At 37.1% G+C, this 26,427-nt stretch overlaps 1 protein-coding gene across 3 annotated transcripts in view; it reads right to left on the bottom strand.

Annotated features, from left to right (window-relative positions):
- TECPR2 (tectonin beta-propeller repeat containing 2) overlaps window positions 1-26,427 on the bottom strand; it is a 145,532-nt gene that overhangs the window by 36,959 nt on the left and 82,146 nt on the right. For all 3 annotated transcript variants that reach the window (XM_027849260.1, XM_027849262.1, XM_027849263.1), the window contains exon 17: window positions 4,158-4,306. In XM_027849260.1, coding sequence (XP_027705061.1) covers window positions 4,158-4,306 — 149 coding nt within the window. The remainder of the gene's footprint in view (window positions 1-4,157; window positions 4,307-26,427) is intronic.

Genomic DNA, 26,427 nt, shown 5'->3' with positions numbered 1-26,427 from the left:
GCCTTTTAGAATCTGGCTTCTGATTCCATCCCTCAAGTGAAATTTCTCTCTCCAGCGTTGCTAATGATGTACTGATTGCCAAATATGATGGTGTTTTCTTGGTCCTTATCCTTCTTGACCTCCCGCCTTCATCTGACCACCCTGTTTTTCTGGTTATTTTCTCTTCTCTGGTTTTCTTGAAATTATTCTCTCCTGGTTCTGTTCTTATTTGTTTGATCACTCCTCATTCTCTTCTGCTGAATTTTCCTCAGGTCATGCTCACTAACAGTGAGTGTCTCCTCAGGGTCTATCCTGGGTCCTTATCTTTTCTGTCTCTTCATTTTCTCTCTTTGTGACTTAATTAGCTCCCAGTATTTAAATATTATCTCTTTGCAGATGACTCACAGGTTTCTATATATCCAGACCCAGTCTTCCACCTGAGTTTCCATACTGCATAAAGAACTGAATACTGTTCATTTCAAAGTAGACGTCCTGGAGACATCAAAATTCAACATGTCCAAAAGAGAAACTAATTCTTCCCCCAAATCTACCCCTTTGCCAAACTTCCTTAATTGTGTTTAGAGTACCACTATTTTTTCCAGATAATCAGGTTAGTAACCTTGGTGTTATCGAGGACTCCTCACTCTCCTTCACCCTACACATTCAATCAATTACCACATCTTGCCTTTTCTCCCTCTACAATATCTCTCATATCCAGTCTCTACATACTCATAGAATCATCACCTTGGTTGGTTCAGGGCCCCATCTGTCACCTAGATTACTGCAAAGCATCCTAATTTGGTTTCCGTTCTTTAACTCCTTTCCTACAATCCATCCTCCATTCTGCTGCAAAAGGACTCCTCTCTGATCATGTGACTCCCATCCTCAATCACCTCTAGTGCCTCCCTCTCTGTGATCAAATACAAACTCTTTTCTTTAGCTTTTAAAATGCTTCACAACCTAGCCCCAACCTATCTTTTCGATTTCACTGTTCATTATTTCCACACTCTATGATCTAGCTCAAATGGCACTCCATCTTCAATCTCATGTCAATGCAATGGCTGTCCCCAATGCCTGGAATGCACTTAGTCTTCATGTCTATCTCATAGAATCTTTTTCTACAAAATGCAGCATAAATGCCGCCTATAGTAAGCTCTCACAATCTCCCCAATTGCTAGTGCCCTCTCTACCTTATATTTAATTATTTTGTATTTATTCTCTTTCCACTTATTTGTGTATGTCCTTGTTCTCTTTCTCTGCTGCTTAAGAGTAGGAATTGTTTCATTCTTTGTATTTGTGTCCCCAGGGCCTGAAATATAATGAACAGTTAATAAATTCATGTTTGTTGATTGATTCCTGTATTTACTGCCCAGTTAAGCTGACCTATTTATAGTTTCTTGTACGTATATGACATTCCATCTCCCCACGCCTTTAATACAATTCTTCCTCACCAATGCTGACTCATTGAATCTCTAGCTTTCTTCAAGGCTCACTCAAGAACTATCTCCTACATGAGAGTTGCAAGTGCCCTATCCCTTTCCTTCCAGTAACTATATACATATACACATATATAGTAAAGATAATATAGCATAAACAGAAACAGATTAGCAATTGGGAGCACTGGATTCTAGGTCCAAATGTGAATTTGGCCAAATTATCTCATCTTCTAACAGCAGTTTCCTCATTCTTAAAATGAAGCACATAAAGGTACCATAAGGAGGAGGTACATAAAGGAAGACTGAAACAGAAACTCATTGTTTATGGTTGGATCACACCAACAAATTTATACCACCTAAATTTATAGAAGTAGTGTTACAGCCAAACTACCAAGGGTTTACCTTATAGAATGAGACAAAATTATTACAAAATTGGTCTGTAGGACTAAAAGGCCTACAATCTCAAAGAAGATAATTTTTAAAAATGAAGGGGGCTTAGGACTATCAGATAAACTACTGAAATACCATAATAATCAAAACTATTTAATATGCATTTAAAAATAAATAAATGACTGGAACAGACTAGAAAACAAAGACTGAGAAGCAACCAAATCCACTAGCCCAGTGTTTAATAAACTCAATTTGTTGCAAATAAACAACTACAGAAAGGATTCCTTATTCAACAAGAACTAGTAGAAAAATTTGGTTATTTGGCAAAAATGCAGAAAAATTCATTTGTTTAAGCATTATGAACATGTCAGGGCACCGTGCTGGGGATAAAAGGTACCTCCTTCTGTTGTCCTCTTAATTTTTTTAGGTGACCTCACATTTAATTTGTACCTGTAATTATAATATACATGGTGCAGGTACAAATTAAATATGAGGTCACCTAAAAAAATTAAGAGGACAACAGAAGGAGGTACCTTTCATAATGATGGCCAGGGAGAATTCTTAACCAAAGAAGAGACAGAAGAGATCATGAAAGAGAAAACAATTTTGATCGCATAACATTAATTTTTTTTTGCATAAACAAAATCAATGCAGCTATGAGAAGAGGGGAAACTATCAGTTGAGGAAAAAAAAATTCTATCAGATTTCAAAGTCTGATATTCTAGATATGTAGGGAAATGACACACATAGTTAAGACCAAAAGCCTTCCCCAGGAGACAGGCAAAGGACACAAGCAAAGATTTTTCAAAAAAAGAAATGAAAACTATCAACAGTCATATGAAAAACACTTCAAATTACTAACTAGATAAATTAAAATTAAAACAACTCTCAGGTTTTACTTCAATTCAACAAATTGACAAAGATGATAAAATTTGGAAATAGTAAATGTTTGAGGGACTCTAGAAAGAAAGGCACACATACTGTTGTTGGAGTCATGAATTAGTCCAACTGCTTCGAAAACAATTTATAATTATGGGAGAAAAGTGACTAAATTGTTCATATCCTTTGACTCAGGCCTACAGCCTCAAGCAGGTCAAAGACAGAGAAGAAAGGTCTCATAATTACAAACATTTATAGTGACATTTTTTTGTGATATCAAAGAACTTGGAAGGGAAGTGATGCCCATTGATTAGGGAATGCCAGAACAAATTGTGGTATCTAAAAGCAATGGAATATTATTGTGCCATAAGAAACAACAATCACTGGGGATTCAGAGAAACTTGAAAATATTCCTATGAACTGACACAGAACAAATAAAACAGAACAAGATATACAATGAAATGACACAATAACATAAAGAAGAATAACACTACATCTGAATTAAGATGAATGTAATGACTACTCGATTTCAAGGGGTCTGATGATGAAACATATTTCTCTTCTCTTGATACTTTGAATACAGATATGGTCAATGGTAGTGGTGGTCAGGAAGGAGTAGGAGTAGTAGAATGTTGGGAAGTGATAAAATAAAAAGGCAATAATATACTATAAAATAAAATAGGGGATTTGCATGAGATTATCTCTAAATTCCTCTCAAGGTCTAAAACTCATCACAAATCCAAATTATTAAGGCACTTATTAGGAAATTTCACTATCCGTTTCATATCCCTACTGATAGTTTTAGAGGTACAGTGTGATACACTGGAAAGTCCACTGTTCTAGAAGTCAGGAACCCTGGGATCAAATTTCAGGTTTACTACTTATTAGACAGAGACCTTTGGCAAATTATTTCATCACTGTGGGATCCAGTTTCCTCTTCTATAAAATGGGGAAGATAATTCCTGCCTCATTTAATTCACAAGGTGGTTTTATTTCAAGAGTAAAGTAAGACAATGCCAGTGAAATTTTTTCAGGAGTGCCCTTCCCATAGCACCTATTTCCTCCTTTCATCCACAAAAATGCTATAAAAATAGAAACTAGAAATGGCAAACTATTACTTTGACACTGAAAGCCTCTAACAAAAGGATTATAAGAAACTGCGTAGTATAGATGAAAGGAGACTAGACTTGGAATAAGAGGGTTTAAGTCCCAGCTCTTAGATTTATTAGGTGTGTGATCTTGAGCATGTCAATTAATTTCTGAGCCTCAGTATCTTCATTTGTAAAATGGGAGTATTAACTCATAAACTAATTACTTCACAGGGCTGTTTATAGGGAAATCACTTGGTGATACAGAGACTACAGAAATGTGAGAAATTATCATCTGCTGACATCTAGAATAGAGTACTTCTCTAAAAGTACATTTACATTTACATTATCATAAGTTTCTTACTAGCTTTAAAAATGCATTTACCTGTGCAGGTGGCTCAATTGTTATCCATGCTGGAAGCATCAAACTGGGATTTAGAGGCTGGGTTCCTACTCGGAAGTAAACTCCACCCCTGGAATCACAGGCCCAGATGTGCTGGTTTCCACATGACAAACTGATTAATTTTATAGCACCTACAGAAAGTAAAGAGTATTAAAAAGCCAAACATGTAACAATTACCTTTTAAAATGAATATTCTTCAGCTTATGACATGAACTTTTACTCTTCAAAGGAAGGAAAAGGTTTCTACTTTCAACTCTAGTCATATTAAGGAATCATTTTGTTGCTGTAGATATAGTAACACCAATTGCCATATGGGTATCAGAGATAAGGACACATACAGCAAGGGAAGCAACATGGGAGGGTGGAAAGAACCCTGGTTTTGGAATCAGAAGACCTCAGCTCAGGTCTGAGCTCTGGATCTGACTGGGTGTGTGACCTTGTACTTAATCTCTCTGATAAACTTCTTTTCCTCATATTTAAAATGGAATAATATTTGCATTTCCTACTTCATATAGAGTGAATGAACTTGTTTCTTCATTTTTTTAATGGGGATAACACTTGCCTTACCTATCTTTTTCAGAACCGTGAGGAAAGTACTCTAAGAATTAAAGTACTAGAGAAATTGGAACAATAATAATAATTACCATGATTATTCTATATCCTCATCAAGTCACACTTAAGCAGCACATTCATAGACAGGTAAGGACCTCAGGGAAAGGAGGAAAGAACTAGCTCACTACTAAGCAGAAAAAGGGATCAAACTTAGCACAGCAGTAGAAAGAGCACTAGCCTAGGAATGAAGAAACCAAGTTTTCAATCTTACCTTCACCTTTTTTTTTTTTTTTTGGCAAGACAATCAGGGTTAAGTGACTTGGCCACGGTCACACAGCTAGTAAGTATCAAGTGTTTCACCTTTGAAAGCTATGTAATCTTGGGCAAGTCACTTCTTGTCTTTGATTTTATCCATTTGGACAGATATATTCAAGTGGCAGTATACAAAAGTATACACATATGCACTGAAATTAGATAAAGTATGTGTGCTGGACTATATGATTTCTCAATTCTCTAAATCTAATGATTCTGAATCAGAAGATCTGGGCAAATCAGTTTATTGATTTTCTCTAGTGAAGCTCAGGAGCCCTGGAACAAAAAAGTACAGAGAAATGAAATGGTAGATGTTACCTAGGTTGGAGGATTCAGAGGTTGGGAATAGTGAAAAGTCAGTAGGGCGAAGGATTTTAGAGCAGTACCTAAGTGTCTTTTCTAAAATATGGCACCAAACCCCCAAGACAAAAGATCATCTAATCTTAGGAGTAGGTCCCTTGGGGTTTGTATTTATCTACATGAACTAAATGTATTTGAACTAAACGCTAACACATACGTGAGGCAGAGATGCCTTTTTTCCCTTTTCAGATATGCCAGAGCTAGCAGCAGAGCTGGCTAAGTTTTTTAATGGTACAGTAATATCTCAGTGCATTCAGATGCCAAAATTTGTTCAAGCATTCCTTAGTCAATCAAAAGCTTTCCTAATGGTTTTCAATATTGGTTGAAGCTAAAAAAAAAAATAAGAATTGAGTTAATCATAACAATAATAGTTCATGTTTCATATAGCACTTTACAGTTGACACAATTCTTAAGTTCACTGTCTTATTTGATCATAAGAACTCCCTGATGTAGGTGGTACAGCTTGTTTTTTTGTTTTCTGTCAAGGCAATTGGGGTTAAGTGATTTGCCCAGGGTCACACAGCTAGTTAAGTGTCATGTGTCTGAGGCTGTATTTGAACTCAGGTCCTCCTGACTCCAGGACCAGTGCTCTATCTACTGTGCCACCTCCCTGCCCCACAGCTAGTTTTTATTGTTTGTTTTTTTTTAAATCCTCATTTATAGATGAGGAAACTGAAGCATTAGAAAGGTCTAATGACTTGTCTACAGTAACAGGAAGATGTAGCCAGAAATATTTTATATACCTTTTACTAACCACAATGTCATAAAAATTCTATTACTAAAATACTACAAGGGGCTGTTAAAGAAAAGGATTAATTGAAGAATAAATAATTTAATCCTAAAGAACTGGTGAGTCAAAGAGTAAATCATAGAAACAGTAGCTGATTTCATTAAAGATAATGATTGGTCATTGCATTATTTAGAGTTCTTAAGTCTTTCAAAGTTATCTATCTTTACATTGATGTTGTTATTTTATATACTGTTCTGGTCCTATTCATTTCACTTTCTATCAGTACATACAGGTCTCTCCAGCTTTCTCTGAAATAAATCCCCTTCAACATTTATTGCAGCACAGTAGGATTCCATCATATTCATATAGCATAATTTGGTCAGCCATTCTCTAATTGATAGGCACCCCTTCAGTTTGCAGTTTTTTTGCGACTAAAAAAAGTTGCTATAAATATTTTTGCATATGTGGGTCTTTTTTTTCTTTCTTTGATTTCTTTGGTGTACAGACCTGGAAGTATGTGGGTCACAGAGAATGCACAGTTGAACAACTTTGGGAGTACATTTCCAAACTGTTTTCTGGAATGGTTGGACCAATTTACTGCTCCACCAAACTGTACATTAGTGTACCTGTTTTCCCACAGCCCCTCCAGCCTTTATCATTATCCTTTCCTGAGGGCAGCTAGATGGTGCAGTGGATAGAGCATGGGCCCTGGAGGCAGGAGGACCTGAGTTCAAATCCAGCCTCAGACCAGATACTTGACACTTACTAGCTGTATCACCAAAAAAATAAAAAAAGATTAGTATCATTATCTTTTTCCGTCAACTTTGCCAATCTAACAGGTGTGAGGGGAACTTCATACTTGCTTTAATTTGTGTTTCCCTAATTAGATTTAGAGAATTGTTTTATATGGCTATTGACAGCTTGAATTTCTTGCTTTGAAAACTGCCTATTTGAATCCTTTGACTATTTATCACTGGGGGAATGGCTCTTATTATTGCAAATTTTAATCATATATGGAACTTACATATCTTAGAAAGATCGTCATCAAAAAAAACCTGCTGAAATCTTTTTTCCTGAGTTGCCTGCTTCTAATTTCAACTGCATTACTCCTATGTAAAACCTCTGTAATTTTATGTAATCAAAATTTTCCATTCTATCTTCTGTGATCCTATCATTTGATCATGAACCTTTTCCCAGTCAATAGATCTGATAGGTAATTTCTTCCTTTTTCTTATTTATTTATATCACCTTTTATGTCTAAGTTATGTACTCAATTAGAGTATTTTTGGGTATATGTTGTGAAATGTTGAGTTACACTGACTTTGTGCAATACTGCTTCCCAGTTTTCCCGGAAGTCTCATTGAATCGTGAGATCTTACCCCAATAGCCTGGATCTTTGGATTTATCAAATACTAGGTTACTGTACTAGTTTGCTTCTGAACATTGTGTATCTAATCTCTGCTGCATTTGACACTTCAGACAACCCTCTTCTCCTAAGTACTCTCTCTCCTGGGTTTTTGTGGTACTAGTCTCTCCTGCCTGCTTGACCACTTCTCAGTCTTCTTTGCTCACTTACCATCTATATCATATCCTTTAACTGTGGGTTTCCCAGTCTAGGTCCTGTGCCCTCTTCTCCTTACATTTTTTCTCTTGGTGACCCAGCAGTTCCATGGGTTTATTACCATTAGGCACAATGACTTACAGATATGTATCTACATACCTATATTGATATAGATATATAGCTATATACCCAGCCTTACTTTTTCCACTGACCTTGAGTTCTACATCACCAGCTGTCCAATGGACATTTAAAAATAATGTCCCAGAGAAATCTCAAACCTAACATATCTAAAAGAGACAAATTTCCTCTCCAAAAAATCCCTGATCCTCCTCTAAATTTTCTTATTTCTGCTGAAGGCACAACTATTCTTTCTGTCTTCCAGGTTTGTAATCTTGGCATTATCATCAACTCCTAACTCTGTCTCATTCTTTATTTCTAATCAGTTGCCAAATCTTGCCCTTTCTCCCTCCAAAATGCCACCCCAAATTTGAATTCTTCCAACTACTACTCACAAAGCCATTACCTTAGTTCAGGCTCTTTTCATCCCTTACCTAGATTATTCCAATGGCATGCTAATCCTTCCCCAAATCCTTCTCTATTCCAGTTCATCCTCCACACAGCTACCAATGTTGTTGTTTTTTCCATAAGCACATACTTAACCATGCAACTCCCCACTCAATCAACTTGTGTTTTACTATTCCCTCTAGGATGAAATATAAACTCCTCTGTTTAGAATTTAAAGTCATTCACAGCCTGGTTGACCCCAAATTACCTTTCCAATTCCACTGTACATTACTTCCCCAACTTACTCCCCCTCCCACTGTCTGCCATTCAACCAAACTGCCTTTCACTTTTTTCCTCACATATGGCATTCCATATCCCATCTCTATACCCTCTCAATGACTATCTCCAATGCCTGGAAAGTACTCACTCCTCACACCTGCCTCACAGAACCCCTCTCCTCCTTCAAGAAAAGGTTCAATTACTAATACTACTTTCTATATCAGCACTTCTTAAGCTATGGGTCTTGACCCCATGGGGTCATGAAAAATTTGACAACAGTAAAAGGTTTCTGAATGCACAACAACCTAAAATTAATTCAAAATTAAATGCATAATAAATCCTAGGTGTTTCTGGCAGCACTTGCTAGTGTTGCATCATGCAATTTCACTGCAGCCTTGGTTCTGAACACAAAGCATGTGCACTTTGTACTGCACATGCCCTCAGGCAATGTAATGCCAATGAAAGCTGCTGAAAAGTGAAAAGGGATCTTGAGTGGAAAAAGTTTAAGAAGGTTCTATATGAAACTCTTCCCAATCCTTTAACAGTTAATGCCTTCACTCCCAAACTACCCTGTATTTACTCTGTTTATATTTATTCTGAATATGCTTATATACACAGATCCCTGAGGTACTTCATGTCTCTCCCATAAGAATATAATATCCTTGAGGGCAGGGATTATTTCATTATTTGTATCATTTCCCCATATCTAGAATTTAGTAGGCATTTAAATGATTGTTGACTGACTGGCTGACAAATCTGTTCTTCTGACTTCATCTTTCTTTGGCCCCACAATTTAGTCTTTGTCTAATGTTCACAACTTCGAAGTATCTGTTCACTTTTCTTTCTCTGTTTCATACCTAATCAATTACTATATCTCATTGATTCTATCTTTTCCACACTTCTATTCACACTGCTACCATCCTAGTACAAACAATGATAAAGATAAGTGCAACAATCTTTATAGATCTTCCCAACTTCATTTTTTCTCTCTTTCAATTCATTCTTCATATCACTGCTGGAATATTCTTTCTTATACATTCATCTGGTCATGTTACTCTACTGAAACACCTTCAGTGACTCCACCTGGTATTAAAGGTGCTATATAACCCGGTCCTAGTTTACCTTTCTAACCTTATCTCATATTACTTCTTACCATTACCTCTAAGCTCTTGCCAAACTGGACTACTTCCAGTTCCCAATGAATACACCACCTCATTGATGAAGCTTTCCATGATTCTCTGATTGGTAATGACCTTCTTCCCAGTATAGCACACAAAACATTCCATCAATCAGTAAGCATTTATTAAATGCCTACTATGTGCCAGGGACTGTGATAGGCACTGGAGATAAAAATAAAAGCAAAACAGCTCCTTCAAGATGATTACATTCTAATGGAGGCAATAAGATGGATATACAGAGCATATAAAGCATAGGGGCAGCTAGGTGGTGCAGTGGGTAGAGCACCGGCCCTAGATTCAGGAGGACTTAATCCCATTGCCTAGCCAAAAATATATATATATATATAAAGCAGGTGCAAGGTAACTTTTAGGTAAAGGCAATAGAGCTGGGGTGATTAGGAAAGGCCTCATGCATAAAATGGCACTGTAGCTGACTTTTTAAGAAACCAGGGATACTAAAAGATAATGTTGAGGAGAGTATTCTAAGCCTAGGGGAACAGCCAATGCAAAAGCAGAGAGATGGTAGATGTAGAGATGTATATTATGTGTGAAGAACTTCAAGGAGGCAAGTATGGCTAGATTATCTAACACAGAGAGGGGAGTGATACGAAATAAGGTTAGAAAAGTAGGATGGGGCCAGGTTGTAATGAGCTTTAAATGACAAAAAGTCCATGTTTGATCTAAGAAGTAACAGGGGCCACAGGAATTTACTGAGTAGGAGAAGGTATCCTGGTCACTGAGCTTGACTTTGACTCCTCATAAAATTCTAGAATAGATCATTAAAGAGACAGCTAGTATCCAGAAAGGAAAGAGCTAGCATAGCTTCATCAAGTATAGATCATGCCAGACTAACCTTGTTTCCTTGTTTTGTTTTGGTTTTTTTTTTTTTGACAGGATCACTAAACTGGTAGATAAGAGAAATGCTGTAGCTATAATTAATTAGATTTTAGCAAAATTTTTAATATAGTATCTCATACTATTCTTATAGAAAAGATGAGAAATATATTTTAGATGAGAATACAATTAGATAGATTCAGAACTGGCTGAATAGATACTAGAGTGTAGACAATTAATAGTTCAGTGTCAATGTGGCAGGAGGTCTCCAGAGAAGTACCCCAGGGATGTGTATTTTGGACTGTGATGTTTAATGTTTTAATCAATTACTTGGATGAATACCTTAATGGTGGGCTTATCAAATTTGTAAATGATACAGATCAGAGAGGAATAGCTAACAAAGTAGACCCAAAAGGCACTTGCACACTTTGATAAACCCCATTCTCTCCAAAGTTTCCAAGTCTCTTAATTGCTGATTCTAATGACTTTCTCAATCCTCATCCCTCTTGATCTCTCTGCAGCCTTTGATACTGTTGATCATACTCTTCTTCTAGTTACTCTCTTTTCTCCAGGTTGTTTTTTTCATACTTCTCTCCTGTTTCTCTTCCCATCTATATGTTTCCTCCTGTCTCCTTTACCTGCTAAGTGTGGTATCCCACAGGACTCTATCCTAGGCCCTTTTCCCTCTATACTGTCTTGCTCAGTGACCTTACCAATTCCCAGGGTTTCAATTATTATCTCATTTCACTTCAATTATCACATGCAGATGACTCTCAGATCTATTTGTCCAGCTCGAACCTCTCATCTCACATCTCCAACTGCCTGGCCAATGTCTCAAAACAGATATCCTATAGACATCTTAAATTCAACGTGTCCAAAATTCAACTCATCTCCCACTGCCCCTCCCAATACACTTTCCTATTCCTAATTTCCCTATTATAGTCGAGAGTACCTATTAGTAACCCAGGCTTGAAACCTATGTGTCATCCATCCTTGACATCTTCAGTCTCTCTCACCCTCCACATCCAATCTCTTGCCAAGTCTTGTGGAGTTTATCTTTGTAATATCTCTTATATATGCTCCCTTCCCCTCTCTGACATGGCCAGTCACCACCCTGGTGTACCACCATGGCCCTCATCATCTCAAGTGCAGACTATTGAAATAGCCTTCTGGTTGGTTTCTCTGCCTCAAAGTCTTCCCCCCACTTCAGTCAGCTGTCAGATTGATCTTCCTAAGCCAAAGCCCTTCATATCCTGGCCCCTTCCTACTTTTCTTTTTTTCTTTTTAATTTTTTTTTCTGGGCTAGGCAATGGGGTTAAGTGACTTGCCTTGGGTCACACAGCTAGTAACTGTTAAGTGTTTGGTCTGAGGCTGGATTTGAACTCAGGTCCTCCTGACTCCCGGGCCAGTGCTCTATCCACTGCACCACCTAGTTGCCCCCTCCTTCCTACTTTTCCAGTCTTCCTACACCCTATTCACCTCTGTAATCCAGCAGTCTCCTTGTAATTCTCAGAATAAGATGCTCCATTTCCTGACTCTGAGCATTTTCACTGGCTGTCTCTAATTCCTGGAATACTCTCTCTCTTCATCTCTGCCTCCTGGCTTCCTTCGCTTTCTTCAAGTTTCAACTAAAATTCCACTTTCTGCAAAAAACTTTTCCTGACTTCCCCTTACTTCCAGTGCCTTACCTCTGTTAATTATTTCCAATTTATCAGGTAGATAGCCTATCTGTACATAGTTGCTTACATGTTACCTTCCTCATTAGACTGTGGGCTTCTTAAGAGCAGGAACTGTTTTTTGCCTTTCTTTGTATCCCCAGAACTTAGCACACTGTCTGGTACATAGTAATGTGTGCTTAATAAATGTTAGTTGATTGATGATGAAATTCAACAGGGATTAATATAAATCCTTGCACTAGCATACAAAAAAATCAACTTCACAAGGATAAAGTGAGGCACTTATGGGTAGGAAGCAGCTGTTCTAAAAAAAGATCTGGGGGTTTTAGTGGACTACAAACTCTATATTAATCCATGTGATGTGGAAGCCAAAAAAGCTTAATGTGATATACTTCCAGGAATAAGGAGATGACAGTCTCACTTTATTCTGCCTTCATCATACCTGATTTGGAGTATTGTGTTCAGTTATGGGCATCACAGATTAAGAAGGCTATTGATACAAATGAGCACAGAAGGACAACCAGAATGGTGAAAAGCCCTCAGTCTATATCATATAGAGACAGATGGAAGGAACTAGGTATGTTTAGCCTAGAGAAGAGAAGACTGAGTAGGAAGGGTGAGACTGTAACTATCTGCAAGCTCATTTAATGGGCTGCAAGTGGAGGAGGGAATAAACTTGTTCTGTTTGTATCCTGAAGACAGCACCTGTATCAATGGCTGAAGTTGAAAAAAAAAATTAGTCTCAATGTCAGGAAAAACTTCCCAACAATGGAACTGTCCAAAGGCAGAACTGGCTGCCTCGAGAGGTAGGAGGCTGCATCTTCCTGGGGTTCTTCAAGCAGAGGACGGATGACCAACCATTGTCAGGAATGTTATGGTGAGGATTCCTTTCACATATGAGTTGGGACTAGATAGCTACAGGTTCATTCCAGCTCCCAAGTTCTGTAATTCTATGATTCTGTGGTTCTGGTCAGATACTAAATTTTGTAAAAATCTTTTTGATAATCTCTAATGTAGTTTATTATGTAATATACATTAGAGTTATCCATGTTGTTCTCTTATAGGACTACTGGACTATGTATACCACAGGAAAGGGCCTGTGTATTATCTAATTTTTTTCCTCTCCTCCAGTGCCTAGCACACAATACGTGCTTTCTGTATACAATGGGTGCTTAATAATTTTGAATTAAGCTGGGAAGAATTATGTCCAGAGGAAAGCAGCTAGATTAGCAAAGAGAATCAAAAAGCATGTCTTATAAGAGTCAATTGAATGAAGTAGGGATATTCAGACTGGAAAAGAGAAGACTTAGGGGGTATAAGGGCTATCTTCAAATACCTGGGTAATTATCATATGGAAGAGAATTTATTCTGCCTGGCCATGAAGGGCAGACCTAAGACCAATGAGGGAAAGTTATAAGTAGGTCTATTTTGGCTCAATATAAGAAAGAACTGCCTAATAATTAGTCACCCAATAATGGAATGCCTTAGAAGGTTGTCGGTTCCAAATCACTTGAGTTAGCAATGAAATGTTTAGAGGATAGATTATTAGTGATGTTGCATGTAGGATTCATACTTTGAGTAGAGATTGGAGTAGATGATCTCTGAAGTAATTTCCAAATGTGGGATTTTAATAAATGCCACAAAAGGTTTCCCCAAATCCCCCCCCCCCAAAAAAAGGTTTCCCAACAAATAAGAGACAAGTAAGGCTAATATCCAGGAGAGATGGACTTGCTTTTCTGAAAGGTCCTATAGCTGAAATTATGCTCTATGAATGTATAGAAGCATGGAAGCTCTGGGGATTGTTGCTGTCCTCTAATTGTGGCTCTGTGAAGGGATACAACTGTGTGTCCTGGAGTCCTTGGACGCAAAGGGAACAGGTTTTCTTTAGAGATTTGTGCTTCACGTGGTATACATATATCTAAATTTTGCCTTTTGGGGCAAGCTTACTCCTCGAGCTTGGAAGGGGATATAAATTTTATCCTCTGAATACAAAGAACAGGTAAATTTGATCATGGATTTTCAAAGTCATAAGATAATTATTCAGAGGGCATGCAATCTAATCTTCAACAGACATTCTGCAAACATCAAGACTAACAGTGTTGGGGAGCCTACTATGTCCTCAGGAAGTTCATTCTGGACAGCTCTTATTGTTAGGAAGTTCTTTATATACAACTGAAGTTTCTTTTCCTAGAATTTTCTCTCACCTCCTACTTGAACTTGAACAGATCCTATTTCTGTATTCTGGGGAAAAGAAGAACAAATAATCCTTCTTTCCCATGACATCCTTTTACACATATGAGGACTACCATCATGCTTCTTCTCCCACCTCCCCTCACAAGTCTTTTATATTCTAGGCTCAAGTTTTCTTATCATTCTAGTCATTCTCTCTTGGATGTTCCCTTATTTAACAATGTCCCTCCTAAAATACAGCACCCAGTATTGAACATAATATTCCTGATGTAGTCTGACCAGGGCAAAGTACAAGAAGAATATCATCTCCTTTGTTCTAGACACTAGAACTTTCACAGTGTAACTAACCTACAATGACTTTAGCTAATTCTAGAATGGAATTACCTACCAAAGATCTTTTTCATTTTGATTTTTAGCATCTAACATCTAAGAGACTTCAAAAATCATTTAAGTTCTCCTTCTACAAAAGCACCCACACAACAACCCTGACAAGTCAACATCCAGACTCTGAAGCTCTCCATATATATGGAACTCATTCCCTTTCCAAGAAGATTGCTTTCTTCCTAGACAGGACAACTGGTCTTCCTTAAATTAAGTAAAAAATCTGTCTAATTTGAACCTATTAGTTCTAGTTATGTCAAGCAGAATAAGTCTAATCAATCTTCCATGTGTTTTCTCCAATTTCTGAAGACATTAATCATGTCCCCCAGATCTCTTCTCTGGGCTAAAAAGTTGTAGTTCTTTTGACTGAATTTTTTTCATTTGATTTGGTTTGGGTTGCTCTTACCAGCCAGCCTACCTGCCTGCTTCTGGACATGTTCCTGCTTGTTGATCTTTTAAAGATTTGTAATTTTGTTGATGTGAGTGAAATGGAAGATAATACCCCTCTATGTCTTAATAAATGATTTCTGTGAATTGCTGTGGTTGAAAAACTCATTTCTCAGTAGCCAACCTTCTGATAATAAGACTGTCTGAACTTAGCTAGGCTGAGCCTCACTCCATCTATAGTTTGTATTCAAAACTTTTCTAGTTTAGTAGGACGTGCCAGAGTTTGTGTTCCCCTTAACAGTCTTTGAGAACCAAGGGGCACACCTACCTGACAACATTAGGCATTTTGAAAAATGGAGATTCAATATTAGCTTGTCAATATCTTGCCTAACATGTGGGAACCAGAATTAGACACAATATTTCATGTATGGTCCAGCAAGGGTAAAGAAAAGTGGCATTTTCCTCTCCCCTGTTCAAGATACTAGATTTTTATTTATATTTCACCATGTTGATCAAACCCATTTTAACAGAAAAAGGTGTTAATTAGGAGGAAATATTACTAAAAATTATCAGGGTACAATGTATGAAATTACAAACATAGCTTCTAACAATTTTCAAGTTCCAATGGACAAAAAGTTTGTCCAATCTAAACTGCAGTAAATCTCCAACCAACAGTTTCAATGAGTTTAGTACCATCAGTAATAGATAATGCTGCCTTTTTGGCAGAGAGTTCCAAGAAAATAGAAAGCACCAGGACACTACTTTGGGTGTTATAGAACTCTGTCACAATGTTGTGCAAACACCATGCTATCCTCCTTTCTCTTCCCAAAATAGAGTAAGAGAATTCAAAAAGCAGTCAGCTTCTCTTCACTGTTCTATATGTTGATATATGTACTGCAAAAGATAATACAGGTGACAAAAGCTGGAGCTGTTCAAACTCTGAATTCAAATCCGGTGTTCTTTGTCCTATAGCTTGCCTTTCTTAAAAATGTCCTAATCTGAACTATATTCAGCAGCTGCTCATACTAACAGAATGCTTGTGTCATAGACTAAAAATACATGTTACTACGCAAGAAGCAATCCAGAGTTACCAGCAAATACAAAATATTTACCGAAGAATACACAGATGAGCATTTGAAGGTAAACATTTCTACAAAGTAAACATGCATCAATAATGAATGACAGACATACTGTAGTATTTATATCCATTTAGCCTTAAGATGACAACTAAATAGAAATGACTCACTTCAAAAATTAATTAAAAACAATCCTGGTCTCAATTGAAAACAGTACAAAAGATTTAAATCATGTCTGAAGGACAGGATGGTTTTGAACTGGGAGTCAAAAGACCTGGGTTCAAGTTATTACTTCACTACTTAGATTTTAGGATGAATACTCAAATCCTAAATAAAATCCTGAAGTGGGAGATATGAGAATTTATCTAGTCCACCCCCTGACTGCTCAATGGAGGAAACTGAGGTCCAGAGAGGGGCAGTGACTTGGTGAAGGTCACACAGACAATAATAAGCAGCAGAGAGGAATCTGAAACCAGTTCCTCTGACTGAGAATCCCATAACCATTCTGACTAAATAGTGTTAGAGAGTCATAATGATCTCTTTTAGTCAATCAGTCACCAAGCATTTAAATACTTATTATGCTAGGTACTGTGCTAAGCAGTAAAGATGTAAAAAACAAAAAAATCTAATCCTTGCCTCAAGAAGTACATATTCTAATGAGAGACACACATGTAAATAACTAGGTAAATACAAGATACACAGAGAATAGATGGACAGAACTTTGCCTAAAGTTTTATTTGCAAGTTGACGTCCACTATAGTCTTAGAGATATTTGCTAGTGACTTATGGTCACTTAACTTTTTGGGTCTCAACTCGGAAGCCAGGCTCAACTGTTCTTCAAACATTTTAAAGTACCTACGGTATACAAAGCATGATGCTAGATCCTGGGGAAGACAGGAAACTGAGATAGGTCTTAATCCATCCATTATGGGTCCTTGCAGAATAGTGGAATGATAAAACACCAAAAGATAACTTCTATACATTATATAATATATAATATATGCTATATGCACTAAAGAGGTGCAAAACAAAATGCTACATGAGGTCACAGGAAAAATAATCTGTAAAGTAGGTACACTAATACACATGCTTTTTACTTCACAGGGTTGTTGTGAGTAAAGTATTTAGTAAATCATTAGATACTACATAAATGTGAGCTTACATTACTTCCACACAACATGCTAAGGATTAAAGTATATAAAGTTGTTAAGATGACAAATGTTTATACCTTGATATCAATTTAAAATGCAATTTTCACTGCTTTATTCAACAAAGTATCTATTTTTCTTCCAGGGTTAGTTTTTGAAATGCAAATTCAAATGTATTTAAACAAAAAAAGTTCTTTGTTAATTACTCTGAATAAATGAATTAAAGCATACACTTTTCCTGCCTAATCTCCAGCCTATGAAAGGCAGAAGACTTGTGAAGCAGGACCTCCTCTCTGATCATCCCACATTTTAATTGTTTCCAGCCCAATCTCCAACTTTTGTTGGAAAGTGTTACTCCACTTAATCACTTAATGATGAACATTCTCAGATCTGGTCATATCCTTCACATTCCAATGACTCTGACCTCCTGCAGATCATCATCCAAACCCCTTTCCCTCACCTCCCCCCCATTCCTCATTCAATCCTTTCACATCCAAGGTTCTCCAAACACCACCCAGCCCTTGTAGCCCTTGTAGTAGTTTTCTTTATCACACTGACCTTGTAGCTGTTCCATGAATAAGTCACTCCAATTCTCAGTTCCACACATTTTCTCTATCTCCCATGCCTGGAATACACTCTCTCCTTCACTCTGAGTACTGATCTCCCTGGCTTCCTTTAAGTTCCAACTGAAATTCTACCTTCTATAGGAAACCTTCTCCAATCTCTCTTAATTCCAGTCTCTTCCCTTTGTTAATTATTTCCTATTTATTCTGTATATAGCTTGTTTTGTATATATTGGTTAGCATGTTGCTTCCTCCATTAGATGGTAAGCTTCTTGAGGAGCTTCTTTTGCCCCTTTTCTATTGCCAAATTTAGCACAGTGCCTAGCACATAGTAGGTGCTTAATAAATGTTTACTGATGGATTAAAAGTGTGCTAAACATTACTGTGTTTACTATAATCCATATTTATTTGCAATGTGAAATAAACATGGTACAACTGTCATTTTTCCCGGAGGATTTAAATATGCTTTGCTTTAGAGCAGAGATATCAAATATGCTGCCAAAGTGTTGCTGGAATCATATTCAAATGTAATTGGGAAACATTTAATAAAACAAATGAAACTGCAATAGAACGCAGATAATTTTAATTTGTGATTTTCTAAATCAACATGTGGCTCACCAGGATCCTTCTGTACAGCTTAACATCCTCTTTCTCTTTGAGTTTGTCACCACTGCTCTAAAGAACAGTGAGAAGATTTAAGCGTTGCTTACAAATTAGTACTATAATGAATATATGGAAAATTCTATTTTTTATAAAAGGTATTCACATCTCCAATTACCTATTGGATATCTCAAACTGGGTGTTCCATAAACACCTCAAACTCAACAGGTTCAGAATAGAAGTTATTGTCTTTGCCCCTAACCTCTCCCCTCTTCCAAATTTCCCTATTACTGTTGAGGGCACCACTATGTTCCCAAACATCCAGGTTTACAACCTAGGTGTTATCTTGATACCATCTCAACCTCAGCAAAGAGGTGATGTTAAGATTTGATAAATAAATCTAAGAATCATCTGTTAATGGAATTCATGGAATCTGACAAGATCACTAAGCAAGGAAGTATAAAGAGAAAAGAAAAGATGGTTCAAGTCAGAGCCTTGTGGGATACCCAAATGGTTGGTATGCCATTGATAAAGATCCAGCTCAGAAGACTGAGAAGGAATGGTGCCAGTTAAGAAAACCAGGACAGGACAGAGTAGTGCTGTGAAAATTTAGAGAGGAGATCTCTCCCCACACAGATATCAAGGAGAAGAGGGTAACTGAGAGTGCCAAAGGCAGCAGAAAAGTCAAGAAGGATATGAATTGAGAAAAGGCCATTAGATTTGGCAACTAAGAAATCATTGGTAACTTTAAAGAGAGATGTTTCAGCTGAATGACGAGGCTGGAAGCCAGATTTCAAAGGGTTTAGAAGAAGAGTAAAAGGAGAGGAAGTAGAGGAACCAGTTGCAGATGGCAGGGAAGCAGCCATCTCTGTCTATACAGACACTAAAGGTTAGTGAGAAAATGGAGATGATGGGGGGCCAATCTGCTGGAGAAAGCGCGATGGAATGGGATCAAGGGTTTGTGTTGACAAGAAGCAGGGCCACCTCTTTATGTCAGGCAACAACGAAGGAAGAGATGAATAAATGGAAAAAGCATTTATTAAACAATTGCTGTGTACAAAGTGCTGTAAAAGCACATATAGTGGAAGAAAACATCTAAATGTTGTAAGATGCAGAGGAGGGAAGAAAAGAAGCTTTTGGAGAGTGATCTCAATTTTTTTCAGTGAAGTATTAGGCATGGTTTTCAGAAGGTGGTGCCATGGAAGGTTTGAGGAGGGATGAAAAGGTTTGGAAAAACCCTCTGTGGTGAGTGATACAGTGAGCTGATTAGGGAGATTTCAAAAGACTGTCTTACTGCAGTGAAGGCTATGTTGATATTATGTAACATAAACTTGGAGTACATCTAGTCAACATGATTTTACGATTTTCTTTAGCTTCATTCAGCAGCATGTGAATAGGAAAAGACAGAAACAGATGGTGGGAGGAATTCCAGGTTAGAAGTTTGGCATGGAATTATTGGTAATAAGTGGGGCAAAGGACTTGAATGTCGAGGAGTGTAGAATTAAATTGATTCACCAAGCAGCTGAGACAGTGGCATATCTGTCGAGATTTGCATTCTACTTTCATAGCTTTTAAAAATTTAGTTACCTTGGCACCAAGATGAAGCACTTGAAGATTTTAGTGGAGGAAGCTATTAAGGGCCTTTGCTCTTTAGAACACATTATTCTATTCTTTTTTGTGATTTCTAGTGAGTACAGAGTAGTCTCATGTCATTCAAAATTCTCTTCCTTTTAATCTGAAGGTCTTGCTCCTGATTACTTGCAGAATTGTTATATGTCACTGGAATTGTTAATTTAACCACTATGACTTGGATTTTTTTGGGTTTTTTGTTTTTGTTTTCCCATAAGCAATCTGTGGATTCTTTTGATTGGCACTGGTTTTCTTTGTTCACACATTTTAGGCAGTTTTCTTGTAGTTCTTACATTATGTTTTTCAGGTTTTTTGACTTGCGTTTTTCTGAAAGACCGATGATGCTTAAATTGTTTCTAAACATTCTAATTGCAAGATAAAAATGTTCTTTCTGTTTGTGTAGAGATCATGTGTTCAGTATTGCTTTTTCTTTTCTTTATCACATGATCTCTCTTTCGATTCTTCGGAGAGGCTTGCCACTATGAATTCAAGTTTTTCTGTTCTTCAAATTATTTCTGTTGTGAAGGACATAACTCCTACTTTCACAATTCTTATTTCTCTCTTGAAACATTCAGAAACATCCTGCTGTGTGTGGTTCCATGCTCTCTTGGGAATGCAAGAGTTCCTTTGCCTCATCAGGTATTGATTCATTTTCCTTTGTCTTACAACATTTATTCTGAGATGTTTGGACTCATTAGAGGTCCCATCTTTCCTTCTGTTCTTAATATCTTCTCTGTTGATTTATCTGCTTGTGCTCAAGGTTTTCAGCTGAGTTTTCATTCTGAGAAATTTGGTAATTTCAATTCCAGTTGCTTTCTGAATCCTTCCCCTCTGGTGGTGGATCCCCCAAGAGCTAGATCTTAAAGCTGTTTCAGTCTTTTCTCATGCTGAGGAATTAATTTGGGCTTCAGTACCTTTCCCAAGTGACTTCTGTGGTGAAAGAAGTGGCTCCAGCTGGATGTTAGTACCCTTTTCTTCAGGTGTAGGGGAGCCCCAAATACATGCTGGCATCCTGCCCTTATCCTTCTGTTCTTTAGTTCTATGGCTAAGTAATACTGGGGTGCAGTATACTGCCACCCCAGACAGAGCAACCTTCCACTTTCCTATATCTTCACCTCCTGAGGAGAACCTTTAGGGGAGAATTGAGCTCTGTTGCTTATTACAACAGAATGGTGAAGTGAGGCCTGGGGTGGGACAGGGAGGAGGCTGTTTTGGCAGAGACTGCTACAGCAACTGCAACAGAACTGCTGAGTGGATCTCAGACAACAAATTCATGGATATTATCTTGCCAGAGCAGGAGGGGTGGTGGGAGAGAGTGCACTGAGTGAGTACATTAGGCCTTAGGAATCAGCCTTTTCTGTTGTTAATTCATCAGGTGTTACCTCTTTAGAGTTCTTGGTGTCTTAGCCTATGGGGAGAGCTACAATTATTTTACCTCTTGTGAATAATTCTTATTTTGGAGAGTTTTGGAAGGTCATGAAAACTGAAGAAAATGTCTGGTCCTCTATTTTGTCAGTCACAGAGGAAGCTATTAATGATATTTTGAGGGATCTATGATTCCAGTGATGTGTATTCCCTCTCATGGTGCAGATCACAATCTTAGCCTTAGCTTTCTCATCCTGTGTGACTTGTGTGTATGGCTTCCTGTAAATCTCCCCCAGGGGTGCATCCAACATGCCAGGAGCTTCCCTTCTATCTCCATGCCAGGAGCTTCCCTTCTATCTCTTGCCATTACATAGGCAGCAATGCAGCACCCAGGCAGGACCATCAGTTAGCCTTCATTCTCACTACATGACCAGCTCACCTCCTCTTCTGATCATACATCCCCTTTGAAGATACCCTCTTCTGCTGCTTCTTTTATAAATTTCATTGTTGATCATGTCATAGTCATTTATTCAGACCATGAGGCTTTTCATTGTCCTTTGAATAACATGGCCCATTATTCCATAACATCCTACTCTAATGCCTCATACCAAGTGGAAGTGACCCTAGGTTCTCAAAGGCAATGCCAGTGGAGTACAAGCTCTAGCAAGCTGAGCCATACTTGAATGGCATAGAATGTGGGCCTGGCAACTGACTGTGTCTGCTTTGCATAGACAAACCTAGCTGAAAGAGGCTCATTACCAGAAGGCTGACCACTAGGTAATGAATTATTTTGGCCATGGCAACCCACAAAATAAAGCTATTATTAGTAATGCTAAAATGTGGTTATATTAAAAAGGGGAATGCTATGATTTCTCAATCTTTATAACTCTTTTTGAATACTGTGTTATTTTGGGGAATAAGAAAGGAACAACCAAATGTCAAAATTATGTTCCTCCTTTGACATTTAGCTAATGTGATTATAGAATTTAAGACCCCCTTTAACTGTGCATCACAGTTACATCACATTACACGCTCCTGGGACATGATGTCCCAGCTGTTAAAGTGATCTGACCTTAACATGCTTCAGTGCAATCAAATACAGAATTGCATATCATTGCTTGGTATTATTTACATCAAGAGGAGGATGTGTTTTTTATTTTGCATTTTCAAAGCAGGAACACTTTGAAAGAAAATGAGCTTCCAAACAGTGTTACAGCAAAAGAGAAACAATGGTAAAGAATATTTGTTTCATCTTATGTTATGAAGATCATGTATCTTATTCTATTTGAGAAATCTGATACTTGAAGTTATCTAATCAAAAATGTCATAGAGACTACTACTGAAATTGTTCAAAGAGAAAATATATCCAAGAGAGGAAAAAAATATTACATGTAGTCAGACAGTAACTTCTGCCAACTCAATTGATCAATTTTCATTAAATCAAAAGTTTATGTGTAGTTTTACTTTTAAAACATTCTTCCCAAAGCAAAATAAAATCTACCTTTTTCATTTTGACTTGACATCAAATTTCAGTTTCTCATATATAATTCACATTAATTTAGTACTTTGCAGATACAAAGTACTTTATATACGTTATCTCTATTGATTGTTACCTCAATTTTACACATGAGGAAAGAGGCTGAGAGGTGGAGAAATTTGTCCAGAGACACATAAGTGGTAAGCAAAGCAGTCAGAACTTGAACCCAGATCAACTGACTCTGAATTCAGGAATTCTTCTTCACTATATACTGTCCTAAAAATATTTGCTTGTATTATTAGCAAGAACTAATTTGGTGTGACCTACTTTATAAGAATTTAGCATTTATTGGTTTCTTGGTTTTCTGCAAATTTGCTCAAGTTCATAATAATAAGGTAATATTTTAAAGTTTACAAAGCATTTTCCTCACAACAACCATGTGAGCTAAGTAGAGTTCAAGTTTTATCTCAATTTTACAGACAAGGAAATTAAGACTTTGTGAGGTAAAAAGATTTGCCCAGGGTTATCTATCTATTAAGGGTTAAGAGTTTTATTCCAGTTTCCTCCTACCAAATCCAGCATTCTTTCCACTATATACCACATTGCCTTTCAGATCAAACATTCTACTTTTGTCTTCAAGGAGTTTACAACTTACTGGTAACCATAATTTTTTTTTTCACTTACAACTACAAAGATTTATTACACCATAGGCAATACAAGAAATTTGGAGAAATATGAGATCTGTATATTGATGTAGAGTGAAGAATGCAAAACCAAGAAAGCAAAGTACACAATGACTACATACATAAGTGAAAATAACATTAAACAACAGCTTGAATACAGATTAAATGCAATGAATTAGTTGCAATATTAGAATAAAATATTAGTTCCAGATGGCAGAGAGATAATGAAATACTTTCTACTTCTTGAGGGCTAGAGGAGGTACAGGGAAGAATTATGTCATCAAAACCTAGTACTGTGTAATTTGGTTTTAACTGGTTTTTGCTTGTTATAAAGGATGGTTCTGCGGTGGAAGAGGAGAGGGGAGGAGTATATTTGGAAATGATGGTGGTATGAAAACTTTTTTCTTAAAATGTTTTTACCTGTAATGATAAAGTCTCTGATATAACAAAAAGAACAATGAGCATGAAGCCCTAAGACCTTTGCTCAAATACTGACTCAATGACTTGTCACATCACTATGTACTTTATTTCTCCAAGGATCAGTGTCTTCATCTACATGATAGAGATACTACTACTTGTACCACATTAATGTAAGGTATGATCATGATGACTAATATAACATTGGTCTTCTGATAAATTGTAATGATTTTGAAGTATATATTAAGCTTGATAGGTGCTGCTAAAGAAGAATGTGTCATTGTACTGAGAACGCTGTGAGGTTGATTACAGGCTGAAGGATCTCTTGCATTCCTAGTCTCTTACCACAGCGACTAAGCTACCTATTCCAGCACAAGATTAATTATATACTGCCTCCTTTTATCTTGTTTCAAAGGTGTAAGCGATATATTCAATCACACTATGGACTCCTTGAGGACAGATACTGTTTTCTTTTTTTCCATAGCTCCTTGTACAATGCTAGGAAAATAGCAGATGATCAGGAAAGTGTTGTTGAAATGAAGACAGATTTACTGAAAAAGTCTACCTAAAAACTAAATCAGCAGCAGAACCAAGATAACACATAAATATTACTATTAGAAGATCAGATTAAAGACCTAATGTACTTAAGAATATAAACATAATAGTATTCCAAAGAAGTGAGACTTTCCTTCCACAGAAATACCCCATTTGCTCTGATTATCAAGTGGGATGCCAGACTTCAGAGATGAGGTATCTGCTTTAGCATCAAGGAATGAGGCAGCTTCTATGTGTGTACTGGGATGAGGTGGGGGGTAGGGGGAACTATGGGGTGGGTAGCTTAATTCTCCACTGAACTGAGGCTGGCACAACTTTCCACATGATTATTCTCTTGCCACAAGGGCCTTAGCCTCCTTGTTTGAGGCTGGCAAAGGCCAATAAGGGAGCAGTGCCAAGAACATGAAGAGAAAAGATTGGGGAACATCTGGTCCTGACGAAAAGCAAACCAAAAGGCCTATTTTCCTGTTCGGTATAGTGGAAAAAATGAGCAAAAACACAGGAGCTTTTTAAAAAATAAAGAGGTATCCTAAGAACAAGAGTAGTGGAAAGAGAACCAAATTTGGAGTCAGAGGACTTGAGTTCAAATATCAAGTCTGCTACTTGCTTCTTTCAGAACCTTAAAATAAGCTCAGGAGTGACCCCCAGTGGGCCTTGAACAGAATTCTTTGTAAGGTGAGGTGAAGTTTGATAAACCCCAGTAAGAACTGACCTCTCTCCTTTGAACTCTCATACCACACTGTACCTTTTCAATGACTCATCTCATTCTGCTTTGCATTTTAGCCAATTGTATTTGCATATATTCTCTATTTCCCTTACTTAACCATGATTTTTTGTGAGACCAGGATAAGGTCTCCATTGGATAACAGGTTCTGACACTTATTAGCTATGTAATCCTGAGAAAGTTACAAACTATTCTGAGGCTGTTTTCTCATCCATAAAATGGAGATTAACATCTCTGCTCCTCTTACATCATAGAGTCAATGTGAGGATCAATTGAAAAAATGTAGAAAATTGCATTGCAAATTCTAAAGTGTTAAAAAAAATGTGAGTAGCTATGATTCCTGTATTTTCCACACTTGTACTACTATTCCATTCTTTATTCTATTTGTATCCAACAGTTTTTTTATCATTCATTTCTTAAACATTTGTGAAACTGTTTTCATGTGTAACAGACTGATAATATATGTCAGAATTATTTAATTAATGAAGATTTGATACTTATCTGGCTAAATAATCTGTGGTATACAAATGTAGTAGAATACAACTACATCAAAAGAAAACATTGAACCTGAGCAATTCAGAGAAACATAGGAAAACTTCTATGAAATGATGCAAAGTGGAAAAAAAAGAACCAGGAAAACAATCAATATACAATGACTACAACAATGCAAATTAAAAGATTACTAAAATTAAGCTGAATATTAAGTAACTGTAATAATCAATCCTAAACCCCCAAACAGATGAGCAATCACTTGCCTTCTTTCAGGGAAGGGAAGAAGTAAAAGGCATATAGTTAATTGCAGAATATCCTGTATACTATCAGACACATTTCAGTGTTCAGTTGGTTTTGCCTAACTATTTTCATCTGTTCACAGGGAAGGAATAAATTAGGAGATGGGGGAAGGTAAAAGGATTAAAAATATTTGATGTTTAAACTTTTTAAGAAAATATTTATTTTAAAATGACATTAAAAAGAAGGCATCCATAAAACTTACTTGAACAACTTTTTTAACCTATTCCTATTGCTACCACCCTAACTCAGGTCCTCAGTACAACCTAACTCATAATAGCT

The sequence above is a fragment of the Vombatus ursinus genome, unplaced genomic scaffold (assembly GCF_900497805.2).
Source record: "Vombatus ursinus unplaced genomic scaffold, bare-nosed wombat genome assembly UNPS02007284.1, whole genome shotgun sequence".
In the NCBI taxonomy this organism is placed as follows: Eukaryota; Metazoa; Chordata; class Mammalia; order Diprotodontia; family Vombatidae; genus Vombatus; species Vombatus ursinus.
This window is presented reverse-complemented; position numbering and strand designations above follow the sequence as displayed.